This window comes from Miniopterus schreibersii (genome assembly GCF_964146895.1).
Source record: "Miniopterus schreibersii genome assembly, chromosome: 2".
In the NCBI taxonomy this organism is placed as follows: domain Eukaryota; kingdom Metazoa; phylum Chordata; class Mammalia; order Chiroptera; family Miniopteridae; genus Miniopterus; species Miniopterus schreibersii.
Genome location: NC_138102.1, coordinates 144,610,794 through 144,625,953, shown reverse-complemented (window position 1 = coordinate 144,625,953; position 15,160 = coordinate 144,610,794). Strand labels below are relative to the sequence as shown.

At 34.5% G+C, this 15,160-nt stretch overlaps 1 protein-coding gene across 1 annotated transcript in view; it reads right to left on the bottom strand.

The window, feature by feature from the left end:
• Nucleotides 1-3,229: 3,229 nt before the first annotated feature.
• RPAP3 (RNA polymerase II associated protein 3) overlaps nucleotides 3,230-15,160 on the bottom strand; it is a 30,720-nt gene continuing 18,789 nt past the window's right edge. Inside the window, exons 11-17 of the mRNA XM_081129540.1 lie at nucleotides 14,368-14,438; nucleotides 14,151-14,252; nucleotides 10,006-10,244; nucleotides 8,607-8,790; nucleotides 7,483-7,580; nucleotides 6,925-7,025; nucleotides 3,230-4,551 (exon numbers count right to left, since the gene is read on the bottom strand). Coding sequence (XP_080985666.1) covers nucleotides 4,466-4,551; nucleotides 6,925-7,025; nucleotides 7,483-7,580; nucleotides 8,607-8,790; nucleotides 10,006-10,244; nucleotides 14,151-14,252; nucleotides 14,368-14,438 — 881 coding nt within the window. The 3' untranslated portion in view covers nucleotides 3,230-4,465. The remainder of the gene's footprint in view (nucleotides 4,552-6,924; nucleotides 7,026-7,482; nucleotides 7,581-8,606; nucleotides 8,791-10,005; nucleotides 10,245-14,150; nucleotides 14,253-14,367; nucleotides 14,439-15,160) is intronic.

Sequence of the window (15,160 nt, the reverse complement as noted above, 5' to 3'; positions counted from 1 at the left end):
GATTTGTGCATTTCACTTTAAATTCAGCAACATGTATTATATACCAGACACTGTGTGAGCTGTCACAAATACAAAAAATCAAAGCTATAGCCTCTGCTTTAAAGAATCTCAGAGCCTAGAGGGGAATCAGGCAAGAATTAGCAACTATCCTAAAGAGTGAAAAATGCAATGATGGAACCCCAAGATGCAGGTCACAAAGCTCAGCTGAGAGACTGACAGCAACACAACCATAGTGGGGGACTTTAACACCCCACTGTCAGCATTGGACAGATCAAAAAATCAACAGGGAAACACAGACCTTAAATGACTCACCAGACATAATGGATTTCATTGACATTTACAGAACATTTCATCCCAAAGCAGCACAATACACATTCTTCTTAAGTGCACATGGAACATTCTCAAAAATAGACCACATGTTAGGGAACAGGGCAAGTCTCTACAAATTCAAGAAGATTGAAATCATATTAAGCATCTTCTCGGATTACAATGCCATGAAACTAGAAATCAACCACTATAAAAAAACTCAAAAATATTCAAACACATGGAGGCTAAATAGCATGCTATTAAACAATGAATGGGTTACCAATGAGATCAAGGAAGAAATCAAACACTTCTTGGAAAAAAATGAAAATGAACAGACAACACCGCCAAATCTATGGGACACAGCGAAAGCAGTCTGAGAGGAAAATTCATAGCATTACAGGCCTATCTCAAGAATAAGAAAAAGCTCTAATAAACCATCTAACACAACAACTAAAAGAACTAGAATGAGAACAACAAGAAAAGACTCAAGGAAATAAAAGGAAGGAAATAATAAAGATCAGAGCAGAAATTAATGACATAGAGACTAAAAACACAATACAAAAAATCAATGAAACCAATAGCTGGTTCTTTGAAAAGATAAATAAGATTGATGCACCTTTAGCCAGGTTCACTAAGAAACAAAGAGAGATGACCCAAATACATAAAATCAGAAATGAAAGAGGTGATAAAACAACGGACCCAACAGAAATAAACTTAACCAAGGATGCAAAAGACCTGTACTCAGAAAACTACAGGACACTAAAAAAAGAAATAGAGGAAAATATAAACAAGTGGAAGAATATTCTATGCTCATGGATTGGAAGAATTAATATCATTAAAATGTCCACACTGCCTAAAGCAATTTATAAATTCAATGCAATTCCTATTAAAATACCAACAGCATATTTCACAGCTCTAGAACAAACATTTCAAAAATTTATATGGAACCAAAAGAGACCCCAAATAGCTGGAGCCATCTTGAAAAAAAAGAACAGAGTGGGAGGGATCACTTTACCAGACATCAAACTGAACTACAAAGCCATTGTAATCAAAACAGCCTGGTATTGGTACAACAGACATATAGATCAATGGAACAGAACAGAGACCCCAGAAATAGACCCAAGCCATTATGGTCAGTTAATATTTGACAAAGGAGGCAAGAGCATACAATGAAGTAAGGACAGTCTCTTCAATAAGTGGTGCTGGGAAAATTGGAGAGATAGATGCAAAAAAATGAAGGTAGACCACCAACTTTCACCATACACAAAAGTAAACTCAAAATGGATAAAAGACTTAAATGTAAGTCACGAAACTATAAAAATCCTTGAAGAAAACATAAGCAGTAAAGTCACAGACATCTCACATGGTGGAATTCTCACTGATACATCTCCTAGGGCAAGAGAAACAAAAGAAAAAACATACATATGGGACTACATCAAACTAAAAAGCTTCTGCACAGAAAAAAAAAAAAAAAAAACAGCCTCAAAATACAAAGGAACCTCATGGTCTGGGAAAACATATTTGTCAAGGATGTATCTGATAGAATAGACACTTCTCCAAAGAGGACATACAGATGGCCAAGAGACATATGAGAAAATGCTCAACGTCGCTAATCATCAGAGAGATGCAAATTAAAACCACAATGAGGTATCACTTCACACCTGTCAGAATGGCTGCCATCAACAAATCAACAAATGACAGGTGCTGGCGAGGATGTGGAGAAAGGGGAACCCTAGTACACTGCTGGTGGGAATGCAGACTGGTGCAGCCACTATGGAAAACAGTATGGAGGTTCCTCAAAAAAATTAAAAATGGAGCTGCCTTTTGACTCAGTGATCCCACTTCTAGGAATATATCCTAAGAATCCCGAAACACTAATCAGAAAGAATATATGCACCTCTATGTTCATAGCAGCGCAATTTACAATAGCTAAGATCTGGAAACAGCCCAAGTGCCCATCAGTAGATGAGTGGATAAAAAGCTGTGGGACATTTACACCATGGAATACTATGCAGCTGTAAGGAAGAAGGATCTCGTACCCTTTGGGACAGTATGGACGGGCCTGGAGAATATTATGCTAAGTGAAATAAGCCAGGCAGAGAAAGACACACATCACATGATCTCACTTACATGTGGAATCTAAAGAACTTAATAAACTGATGAACAGAATAGATTCAATGACATGGAAGCATGGATCAGACTGATGAATCTCAGAGGGATGGAGGAGGCTGGGTGGGTGGAGGGGGAGAGATTAACCAAAGAATGTATATGCATATATGCACAACCCAAGGGCACAGACAATGGTGTGGAGAGGGACTGGGGACGAGGATGGGATGGGGTGGAATGGGTCACTGGGGAGAAAAAGGGACATCTGTAATATTTTAAGGAAAAAAACACACAAACACAACAAAAAAACAAAGCTCAGCTGATAGGGTCAAGAAAGACATCCCCCAAGGAACTAATTAGAAGAATACAGTAGGAATGCAGGAACTAAACGGAAGGAAATAATGAGCACTTAAACTAATAATAATGGGAAACAGGTTAACATTTTTAATAATTTTAATGCAAATTCTAAAGCAAATCTTGGGATTTATACTTCTTCAGGCCGGTCCCTATACAGATAACACAAAATAAATAATGCAACTGCAGTAGTTCAAGAGTTAGAAGCAGCATGTTCTGCACTGCTCTGCTATTTTTTAGCCTTGTAATCATGGAAACATTGACTCTGAATCTCCTTTTCTTATGTTAAAAATGGCAATAACACTACCTGCCCTGACTACCTTCTAAGTTTCTTTTAAGGATCACATAAGAAAATATGAGAAAGAACTTTTTTGCTTTTGGAATACTTTTCTATTCATCTAAATCAACTTCTTACTAATCACTTGAAAAAAATTCAAGTAATTCAAAATTCAATACAAATCTATAAGCTATACATAAAAGGCTAAATTTTATTGTTTGTCCTATACCATAAAAAGACAGTACATTTAGCAATGCATAGCATTAATAAATTCTGTCCTAAGTGTACTGCAAAACACTGAGGCTATACAAATTATGATCATTTCAATAATTTATATCTGGAAAATTATCTCTGCAAATAGATTATGATTATTTAAGCAATTGTAAGCATAACAATGTATGATGCAACAAAAATTACCAATAATGTAAAATAAAGTTTTAAATTTGACTGTATTATTAATGCTGGTAACAGCTATAGGATAGGGACCTAGTATTTTTTTAACAACTTGATAGCTTCTAAAATTAAGTTGATCTTAACAACATTCACAGGATCCCCAAAATTTGCTAGGTTGCTACTTTTAAACATTTACTAAAATTGATTCTTGCTGTTAAATTAAATTGTATAAATATCAACTGAGCACCTAACTAGGTGCAAAGGACTGTGACAGGTACTGTACAGAACAAGGATGAGTGGAATATTAGCCCTGCTTTCAAAGGCTTTTATAGACGCCACACACACAACACTCACACACGCGTGCACGCAAGCTATATGCTAATTACTATTCAAACATTTCCAGTTCTTAACTTTTTTACACCTTGCTTTAGATTATGTGCCTTTAGTTAATATATGATGCGGATATCTTGAGTAAAAAACCTGAAGGATTAAATCTAAGGATGTTGTGGCTCCTCAATGAACCAATATAAAAAGTCTAGTTAAAAGTCTCTTTCAACATAAATACTAAAAATACGTATCCTGCAAGTAATTCTGTTAGTGAACTGGCACAATGATATTAAAAAGTCTTATAAAGAAACAATCTAGTTATCTACTTAACTCCCTCTATACAAACATAATTTACTCATAATGCTAATGAAGCAGCCTTGTCATGTGGAAATCATGCTACACTTACAGGGCACTGAAGAATGTGTCTATATCTAACATTTAAAATGATTTATAAAATACTGATCTTTACAAATATACCTCATTATTTATATTTTTATTTTCAGAAAAAGACTTATAAATAGTTCACCTGAATACATGTCTCACTAGTTAAATCACAATTCACTTTATAATTAATTAACTTATATCCAAAGACAGTACTTTTCTGTATGATTTCATTTTCTTAAAAGCAAAACAACACTTTATTTCAGTAGAAAAAAATTTACATGTGAAAGTCAAAGACAATAACTTCAGTAAAAATGGAAATCAACCACCATATCTTTTCTTGAGTTCCTCAACAGAATTATCCTTCAATCCTGATTTCTCTATGTGATTGAATAATACATGTGCAACTGAAAAAGAAAAATAGTATTCATGTTAATCTCCATTTTTAAAAAATTTAGTGAAATAAAAATTAGAGTAATCTGATCTGTTAAATAAAACTTTTTACATTTCATTAAGATTATTCATAAATTCTAATTCAGATATTTAAAAAGCCAACCCAAGAATAGAAAATTATACTGCAATCCAATGTTTCTTACCAAAATGTTTTGCTCTAGTAGTAAAAAATTTCTCCTATACCCTCAATGACATTAATCTTACAGAGTAAACTTAACTCATTCTAAGCTTCCTAAAATTTTTACTCTATTTAACAAGCGTATTTTTACCTAATATTATAACTAACTGTTTTTCAAACTTAAATCATTTTATTTCAGAAGAAAATTTTATATCACTACTCTAAATTGAAAATTAGCAATAACATCTACGAAATCATGTTTGATGGGCTAGTTATACATTTTTATAATATATACTAAAAATACATATATAACTATTAAGAGTTCAAAGATCTTCCTATGAACCATGTAAAATCTTTTTATTTCACACCACTGAATGGTCCACACTCAACACTTTGGAAAATACTGTTATAGTTCATCTATTTCTCAACATTAAAACTAGCTAATAGTTGTTAATAATAATGGCAGTAATGGAAGATAATAGCAGGTAACATTTATTGAAAGTTTAGTTACATGCTAGGAACCATTATAAGTGCTTCCCATGTTTAACTTAGTGGACATTGGTAACCCAACCAAGATTGAAGGCGAGTCTGAAGAGCCAACTCACATTCTTCGAGTACACTTGAACTTATCACATTACAGTGGCAAGAAAATCATTCATTCAACACGCTTCTACTAACAGATTATTACATACTAAGCACTGTTCTACACCTGAGGCCTAGAAAACAGGGTAGAGACAAAATTCCTGCTTTCGTGGAGCTTTAATTCTACTAGGGAGAGAAATAATAAACATATACATGAAATACCACCAGCTAGATATATATTATGAAGGAAAATACAGCAAGGTAAGAATACAGAAGGTGACGAGGGAGGGGAGGCAGGCAGTTACTTTAGCTAGGACTGGTGAGGAAAGGTATCTCTGAGGTGGTGACTTTCAGGGGGAAACTTCAATGAAGTGAGGGAGCTGGCAATGTGAAGATATGTGGGGAGATATTCTAGGCCAAGGGAACAGCTGAAGGTAAAGCCCCTGAGGCTAAATTAAGTCTGGCAGTTTTGGTATATTAAAAACATCAAGCAGTGTGGTGGGGCAGAGTGACTGAAAAAAGTGGTGGAAGATGACGTTGGAGAGTAATAAGTAAGAATAATACTTTAACTGAAGATAAAGCAGAAATTTCTTTTGGTTTAAACTCTATTTTAAAATCTCTCTAAATTACATATTCACATCCCTAAATACAACATAAAGAGTATTTTTCTTACTGACTGAGACTCATTCAATGTCACTGCTAGATACATAAAGAAGAAATAAGAAAAGGAGCCCAAAGTACACTTAGCTTTGGAGGTTTGAAAATGGTACGAGTTTTCACTATCTTTAAAACTAAAAACACTGGTACTCTGGTATTCTAAAGATTTTTTTCTCTTTCCTAAAACTACAGTATAGTCCAAACTTCTAGGTAACTGAAGTTTCTGCAGAGTTTGATCTTATTTAAATTAGAGTCTCCCAAGAGAACACTTTCTGTCAAAGACTGAGCTGAACAAATAAGGGATCTAATCCTTCAGGCTCATCACCTGCCACTCTTCACCCCCTAACTCTACAATCCAGTCACACTGTACTTCTTTTACTTTTCTAAACTTAATTGGCTCTTTCCTGCCTCAGAGTCTCAGAACACATTTCTTCAGTCTAAAACTCTTCCTTACCCACTTCATCTGATTGAATCCTGTCATTCTTTGAGAATTTGGCTTAAATCAAACAAACTCAAGGAAATTAGCTCTCACAGAATGGGTGAGATGTCAGTGCACCCACAGCCAGTCACATGCCCCCTGTGACAGGGAACCTTTACATGTTGCAAGACAGCAGGACTCAGCCATTCTGTTATTACTGAATTTTCAAGTAGAACAGACTAGACTCTAGAGGAGGACTGCCTAAGTTTAAATCCTGGGTCTGATTTCTAGCTATATGACCCTGATTGCATTCCTTACCTCCCTATGCCTCAGTTTCCTCCTTTGTAAAAGAGGAATGATAATCATACCAACAAATCATAATGTCATTAGTATTAAAATTTTTAATTTTACTTAATTATAATTAATTTTAATTTTATTGTATGCACCTTGAACATAGTAAGCATTCAATAAATGTTTGCTATCATTTGTTTAAAAAATAAAGAACAATATGAGAATAAGGAAGTATGGCAAGGCTTTGCTTGCAGAACTCACTTTTCTTCTCCGGTTCTGACATAAACATCACTGCCATATCAAACCTTCTTAGCTCAGAAAGCCTTCGTAAAACTTCCAAGATGAGTGACGGCCTTTCTTTCCTGAAATAAGCCAAATAAAAAACAAACGATCCATTAAAAGTAGTTCATTTACTTCTTTACTAACACAATATTTCTAACTATATATAAATAAGGTCTTCATTTATCTTTTTCCCTGAACACTGTCTTTATTTTAAGTACCCAAATGAAGAAATGTATCAAATCAACTGAAGAAATTATAATATTCTCAAATGTGAGGCTTGGCACAAAAGTTATTTATCTGTTAGAACACTTGTCACTTCCATATCCTACTTTTCTCTAAAAAAATTAAACTTAATCATTTCCCTTATTATTGCTTGCACTTATCATCTCTTTACAACTTCTGCAATAGTAAAATTTCACTAGAGCTAATTTTGCCATATAAAAAGTAGTAATAATATCAAAATGAATGAATTTCCCAAACCGCTAGAAACAGCATCGCACTACAATATGAAAGTACAACTAAAAAAATTCAACTTACTCAATATAAAAGTCATGCAGAATTTTAATGATTTGGTTGAATACATCTGGATCTAGATTCTTCTGAAACAACTTAGGATACAAGGATGGTTCAATTTTCTTGGAAAAAATATAGAGTTAGAAAATTAAATTATGGTAACATTCAGATATAAATAACATATAATAATTGCCAAGGTGAATACAGTCAAAAATAACTACTATGCATTAGTACATAATGAATAATAATGGTGGGAGGTCACACCAAAATGTAGTTAATGATAGAAGAGAAAAGGTTAGAGGAACTGTAAAATAATCACTCTGTACAAGTCAAAGAAAAACCTCATGGCCTGGCAGGGGGTGGCTCAGAGGCTGAGCATCAACTTATGATCCAGGAGATCCCAGTTCGATCCCCAGTCAGGGCACATAACTAGGTTACGGGATCGATCCCCAGTCGGGGGTATGCAGGAGGCAGCCAATCCTATGACTCACTTTCTCATCATTGATGTTTCTATCTCTCTCCCTCTCCCTTCCTCTCTCTGAAATCAATAAAGATATATTAAAAAAAAAAAAAAAGAAAAACCTCATGAACAGAGAGATATACAACACCCTGAGAGACAGGAAACTTGAGAGCTCTCAAGGAGCAATAAAAATAGAGAGTTTAATTACATGAGATAGTGTATTTGGAAGTAACTATACTGCATAATTATAAGGAATTATTACTATAATTGCACTGGAGAAAAACTATATTAATCTATAATTTGGTAAATTTCATATGATTTGATTCTTTTTCTTGAAGCGAATGAAAGCTCATTTTCAGGAGAATGACTGCCTAAATATTACAAGCATTACTTGACACAAAGAAGGCATTTAATGTATTTTAGCTTCTTTCCCCATCTTGAAGGATGAAGAATTAAGCTGAAGTTATGATATATGAAATCAGATTAAGTTATTCTTAGAGAAGAGAATTCAAAACAGAACCTATTTCCAAAGGTTCCCTGGTTGCAAATATTTTAAATGGTCCAGCCAGGGTAGTACATGTATCAGGCAAGGGATAATAAAAGCATTTTCTACAATCATATTACACAAAAAGCAAATGTAACACTATTATTATATAGTGGCAAAGACATTCTTTGAGCTCTTCCTTACCGTCAAATACTGATATAACATATCTGGAGAACTTTTCAGTTGTCTGAAATCAGATTCAAGCTGGAATGAGTTGGTAGGAACTGGAGGAAGAACGGTTGTGATAAACTGAGCAGGAGTTTCGTCTACTACAGAAATCTTCTCACGGAAAGACTGACATACATCCTGTTTCAAATTAACTTGAGGTCTGAAATATTTCAGAGACATCAGTCAAACAACTGAAAAGAACCAAAATTAGTCAAAGCTTAATAAGAAAACATCAATGGAGATTTTTAGATTTCTGATTTTGCTAATATTGTATTATCTAATTTCATTCTAAAAACACTAAACTTTTTCAGCTGAAAATATATGTATACTTTTCACAAGACATTATCCCTCTGCAAATCTGCACATGCTACATGACTATTCTCACCTGCAGGGCTATAAGCCTGGCCACCTTTTGAGTATACCATTTCTATATACTGTATTCACTACATCACATATACTTACAACTCAGCCTTTCAGAAATCTGAATTATCAGTTTCAAGAAAGACATTCTGAGAAGGAAGAAATGCTTCCTCCTCAAAAAACAAAACCTACCTAATTAGTGTTTTCCCACAATCCGTATTATTCGAAATTGCCTGGCAAGCATGGCTCAGCAATTAGCATCAATCCATGATCTAGGAGATCATGGTTCAATTCCTAGTCACGGCACATGCCCAGGTTGCGGGCTCGATCCCCAGTAGGGGGCAGGCAGGAGGCAACCAATCAATGAATCCCTCATCATTGATGTTTCTATCTCTCTTTCCCTCTCTCCCTTCCTCTCTCTGAAATCAATAAAAAATATATTTTAAAGAATTAATGTTAAAAAAAACACATCTAATAGGATTGTTGAGTGTAACGCAAGAAAAATGAATAAAGTGTCAAGACCCCAAAACAAACCTAGTCTGTACCTTTTATATTCTCATCATTAAGGAAACAAGTGACTATTTTTTAAAATTCCAAACAAAATTTAAACAGCCTACAAATAATCTTAAATATGAATAGCTAGAATAATGTCTGAATTCTACATTTTTTATAAGCTTCCTTTTAAAAAAATTTAAAAATTTTGCTGAATTAAAAGTGAAACAATATACTGAAGTTCTGGGGGGGGGGGAATGAACAAAATCAATGTTAAAGACAATCTCTAAATTCCCCACTATGGTAAAGGAACAGTGATCATTCCTTATGCAAAAACGTCTCTGAAGAGTAAGAACAAGTGAAAAAGAAGAACTAGAACATGAGCTTGGGCAGTTCAAAAAATTACAGCGATGAGTACAAACTAAAACTTTCATCAGCAATATCCATTTTCTAGTGGAATTATTAAATCCTGGGTCTGGCTTTACCATTCTAGAGATTACCTAATGAGAGTATTTCTACTTACTGCAGGGCTGAAGTCTCACTGATTTCTTCTATTTTCAATACTTTTGCTTTTGGAATATCACCTGTGGGCAAAAGGTCGTCCTGACCTGAATTCTTCTTACTGGCAGCGCCTGTGGTTGCTGCTACATTTGCTTCATTAATCGGATTACTCTCTGGAGCAGCAGCGGTAGTGCTCTCTGGTACATCAATAGTCTGTATCAAATTACCAGTTTCTTCAATAATAACCTTCTTGAGTGGTTTCTAAAACAATTAAAATCAATTCCTTAAATCAACACATAAAGGTTTCCTATTTTAGGATTATAAATTAAAAGGTTGCAGTGTTCTTACAGCCAATATGCCAGTTATAAGTGAATTCATTTGATGGCTAGACAGACGCAGGAGTCATACTCTGTCTGAGAACACAAATAAAAAGATGCATAGCACCTACCATATATAGGCCTAAATAGGGGAAAGAAGATGTATATATAAATAATTACAAGGCAATGGGATACACACCATGAAAGGTGAAAGCACAAACCTGTAAGAGAACACAGAGGAAGGTAGATAAATATTGGCATTGGCGGAGATGTCACAGAAAAATTCCCCAAGAATGACAATGTGGAAGATTAACTATGGTATGGTCGGTCAGTGAAAAGGTGGTAAGTCCGATGGGGCTGGTGCAAGGGGAGGAGTGATGGAGACAAAGCCTAAAAGGCTCGTTAAAACAGCTTATAAAAGGACTTGTGTGCCATGTTAAGGAGTTTGGAATTTATCCTAGAGCCAATAAAGCCAAGAAAAAATATGACCAAACTGAGAGCAGTATTGTGGGTTAACTGAAGGCAAGAAGAGCAAGGCTAGGATTAACCAGCATTCTGTATGAAACAGACCAACATTAAAACCGGAATACATTTTCTATATAAGTGGCAGCTGGACAAAACCAGCCCAGGATTAAAGGTTTGCCAAATAATATTCACCCACTAGGTAAGTACTTGACCATAATAATGGTTCTTAATTTAAAAAAATAAATTGCATTCACTCTTTCAATCATTACAAGTATCAAACATTTTCAATTTCTTCTAAAGTTTACATATACAGTAGTACTCATATTTTTAATGAAAAACTTTCTTCAGTGTGCTGTTAAGTGTTCAATCCAATTGTATAGTTGAATTTTAAATCAAAAAGTTATACATATAAAAACTTTGACATATATACTAAACTCAATGTTAAAACCAGACATTTATATTAGCATAGCTAAGCTAAGACCTAATGGGAACAATTGTTACTGGATAAATGCACATAAGAAAGCTATTAGCAAGTTTGTTAAAAGAATCCTGTTAGCAGTTCTATTTAAAAGATAATCATGTAAAGCTAAGGCCTTTGCTTTGCTGAGAACTATCATCAGCAACAGTTTTCTAGTAAGATATTGACCAAGAATGGAGCTTTGTTAGTGTTAAACAAATAGACTATAATCTGACAGGCAATAATTACTGAATTATATCTATACAGTACCACTTAAAACCAAATCCTTTCATTGACAATAGATGTGTAAGCATGATTCTAATTAACAAATTTCCAAATAGATGATCTCTGTTAACTGCAGACCTGTAGGTACTGAGAGCTGCTAAAGGCTATTGATGATGCTTGGGAGAGATGGGGGAATGACAGTATGCAGGTAACAGATGTAAAACTCAAAAGATACCATTATAGAAAGGTTTATGAAAAGATATCAAAGGTTCGAGTCATTAATTTTTTAAAATTAAAATTTAGAAACATGATGTTTTATTTAGCTCTTTATTACGGCCATTTCAAGAAAAAGGAGAAGTAAGAATAAACAGAAAGGGAGAAAGAAAAGGCGAAGTACCAAAAGAAAGATCTTGAAGCTTTGATATGGGAAAACAGAAAAATGAAAATAAAATACATATTTTACCAGAGACTACGAGATCAAGGAAAACTTTCAGTTGCTACCACCCTATCAGGGAACCCCATGCCCTTGCTTAGCTGACGTCCATCACTGGTCTCCCACACTCTCTCTGGAGATTGGCCTGAAGTACTCCCAGGCTGCTAGCCCTTGACGCACAGGCTACCTTGGCCTAGCCTCTCATTTCAATAAAGTAAACAACCCTAGAACCCTCTCTCCACTTTCTGGACTTTCTTCCTTTCCAGACCAATTTTCTCAGTGACCAGGTAGACTCACAAATATGTGACTGAGAATGAAATTAACATTTGTCTCACCTGACACTGCCTTATTTATTCCTTTAATCTAAACTGTGAGGTAAACTCAAGAAAAAGCAAGGATCACACAGGGATTGGGTAACTTGCCTGACTTCAAAGTTTATAAAGTGGGGTTCAAATCAACTCTAAAAAGCATTATGCCAAACTGCACCTTCCATTTTTTAAATAAATGTCCACATTTTTATTATGGAGGCCTATTATAAAAACAAACAGCCTTTTCCCCCCTTTCCTACTAGAATAATTTTGTTTGTGCTGGATCATTTACAGAATGGTTTACTCCCAGATCTCACTGTACAGAGGGGTTCTGTTTTGAGATTAAGCTACAAGAGACTTAAATTCATATTGCTCTTCACAATCATTAACATAAACTGATTTTTAAAGTGAGACAGAAGAGAACCCAACAGATTTATAAAAGCTGTTGAGGGTATCTTGGCCATGGGACATTACACATACAGATATTTGATTTATGGAATGGCAATGTCTGTTTAATTATGGACAGCAAAGTCTGACAAAGTCTTTTTTAAAACCTGAATTAGTTTTTGTGAAGAAGTTTACAAAGTTTAAAAGTTTAAATCACATTTAATTAAATATTTAATCACCTATTGAAAAGAATAAAATAGCAAATGAATATAATGAATGAAAATGAATATAATGTACAAAAGCAACTAGCTTTATGCCTGGCACATAAAACAAGTACTATCGCAGAAAATTCAAGAATAAAGTCACAATAAGAGCACTGGAAAAGTATTAGGCCAAAGGTTCCCCTATCTGCTACTAATCTGAAACATGAACTTGGCAAAACTTAAACATTCTTTGCCTCACTTTCTTTCTTTGTAAAAAAGAAGATAAAAATATCTGCTCTGACTTCTTATAAAATTGTTATTTGTCTCAAAGCAATGTCCATGCGTAACAGTTAATTCTAGAGGGCAGAGTGAGGATCATGATCAGTGAGGGGGGAGGCAGGGAAATTTGGGGGGAGGGGCTGATGTCTTTCAATTTTTTGAACTGGTTGGTGGTTTCATGGGTGTTCACTTTATAATTATTCTTTAAATCAACACATCTTGTGTACTTTTCTGTACGTATTTTATCTTTCAAAAATTTACATATATATTTTAACTATATCAATTTTGGAAAGTTCCCCAGAGTCACATTGTATTATTTGCCTTAAATGAATTCAATTTTAAAAGGTTAGCACAGCCTGGCTGGTGTGGCTCAGCAGTTGAGCACTGACCTATGAACCAGGAGATCGAGGTTCCATTCCCAGTCAAGGCACATGCCGGGGTTCTGAGCTCGATCCCCAGTCGGGGGCAGGCAGGAGGCAGCCAATCAATGACTCTCTCATCATTGATGTTTCTGTCTCTCTCCCCCTCTCCCTTCCTCTCTCTGAATTCAATAAAATTATATTTTAAAAATAAATAAATAGCCCGGCCGGGTGTGGCTCAGTGGTTGAGTGTCGGATCCAGGCGATCAGGGTTCGATTCCCAGTCAGGGCATATGCCCAAGTTGTGGGCTCGATCAATGACTCTCTCATCATTGATGTTTCTATCGCTCTCTCTCCATCTCTTTTCCTCTCTCTGAAATCAATAAAGATATATTTTTAAAAAAAAAATTTAATAAAAATAAATAATAAATAAATAAATAAAGCTTAGCACAAAACAAACTGCTAAATTCATGACAGCTACTTTTTTTGTTCCAGTATTGCAGGAAAAAAACTTGGCTTTGTTAGACTTAATGAAAAACAATATGATATACCAAAATGTGCAGTACATACTGTAAAATATAACCTTGCCTATACAAATTTAAAAGTATTTTTTAAATATTCTAAAAAGAGATTTCTTTTAAGAGATTATTAATTCAACAGTTTGTTTTCAACTTTTATTCATACCACACTGATACCTAAATAGAAAAAAAAAAAAAGACAAGTGTTTTACTTACAGTTGATCCAGGATGAAGTGGATTATCAACGGGTTTTATCACGTTTTGCCTTTGAGTAGAATCAAGAAAGACATCATCCCAGTGTCCTTTCTCAATTAATTCCTTGAAAATAGATTTGTAATCATGACTATAAAAATATTCTCGTTAATTATGCAACAAATAAATGTGTTTATGTTGCAGAAAATATAAGCATATTTTGGTGAAGAGAATATATTACCTTTTTAATCTTAGAAAGTTCAGTTACCGCTTGCTTATTTCCAGGTTCCAGAAGTAAAACAGTTTCAAAATCTAAATTGAATTTTTTAGAAATATAATAAATTAGTGAAAATACTTTATAAAGTTCAAAATATGATATATTTAGTTAGTTTAGTAACCCCATGTATATCTCGAGAAGTTTTACTCAGTATGCTAGGAAACAGGTGAGCAATAACAAAGACTAACATTTACTGAGTGCTATTCTCTGTATGAATTCTCCTGTTTCCCTCACTACAACCTCACTTTACAGATTATACGACTAAGGCCTAGAGGTCACCTAACTTACCAAAGTTCACACTGCTAACAAATGACAAAGTAACTCCTAACTAGATTCTCTTAGGAGAGAATCTAAAATAATTCCATGTAGTAGAATATTATTCAGACTTAAAAAGGAAATTAATTGTAATACATGCTACAACATGGATGAAACTTGAAGACATTATGCTAAGTGAAATAAGCCAGACACAAAAGGACAAAATACTGTATGGATCTACTTATATGAAGTACCTAGAATAGTCATATTCAGGGACAGAAAGTATGGTGGTTACCAGGGGCTGGAGAAAGAGAGGAATGGAGAGTTACTGTTTAATGAGTAGAGTTTTCAGAATGAAATGATGAAAAAGTTCTGGAGATGGATAATGGTGATGGTTTGCACAAGGTGAATGGATTCAATGCCACTGAACTTAAAAATAGAACAGTAAATTTTATGTTATGTGTATTTTACCATAATGAAAAAATGCAGGGGCTACAGCTGA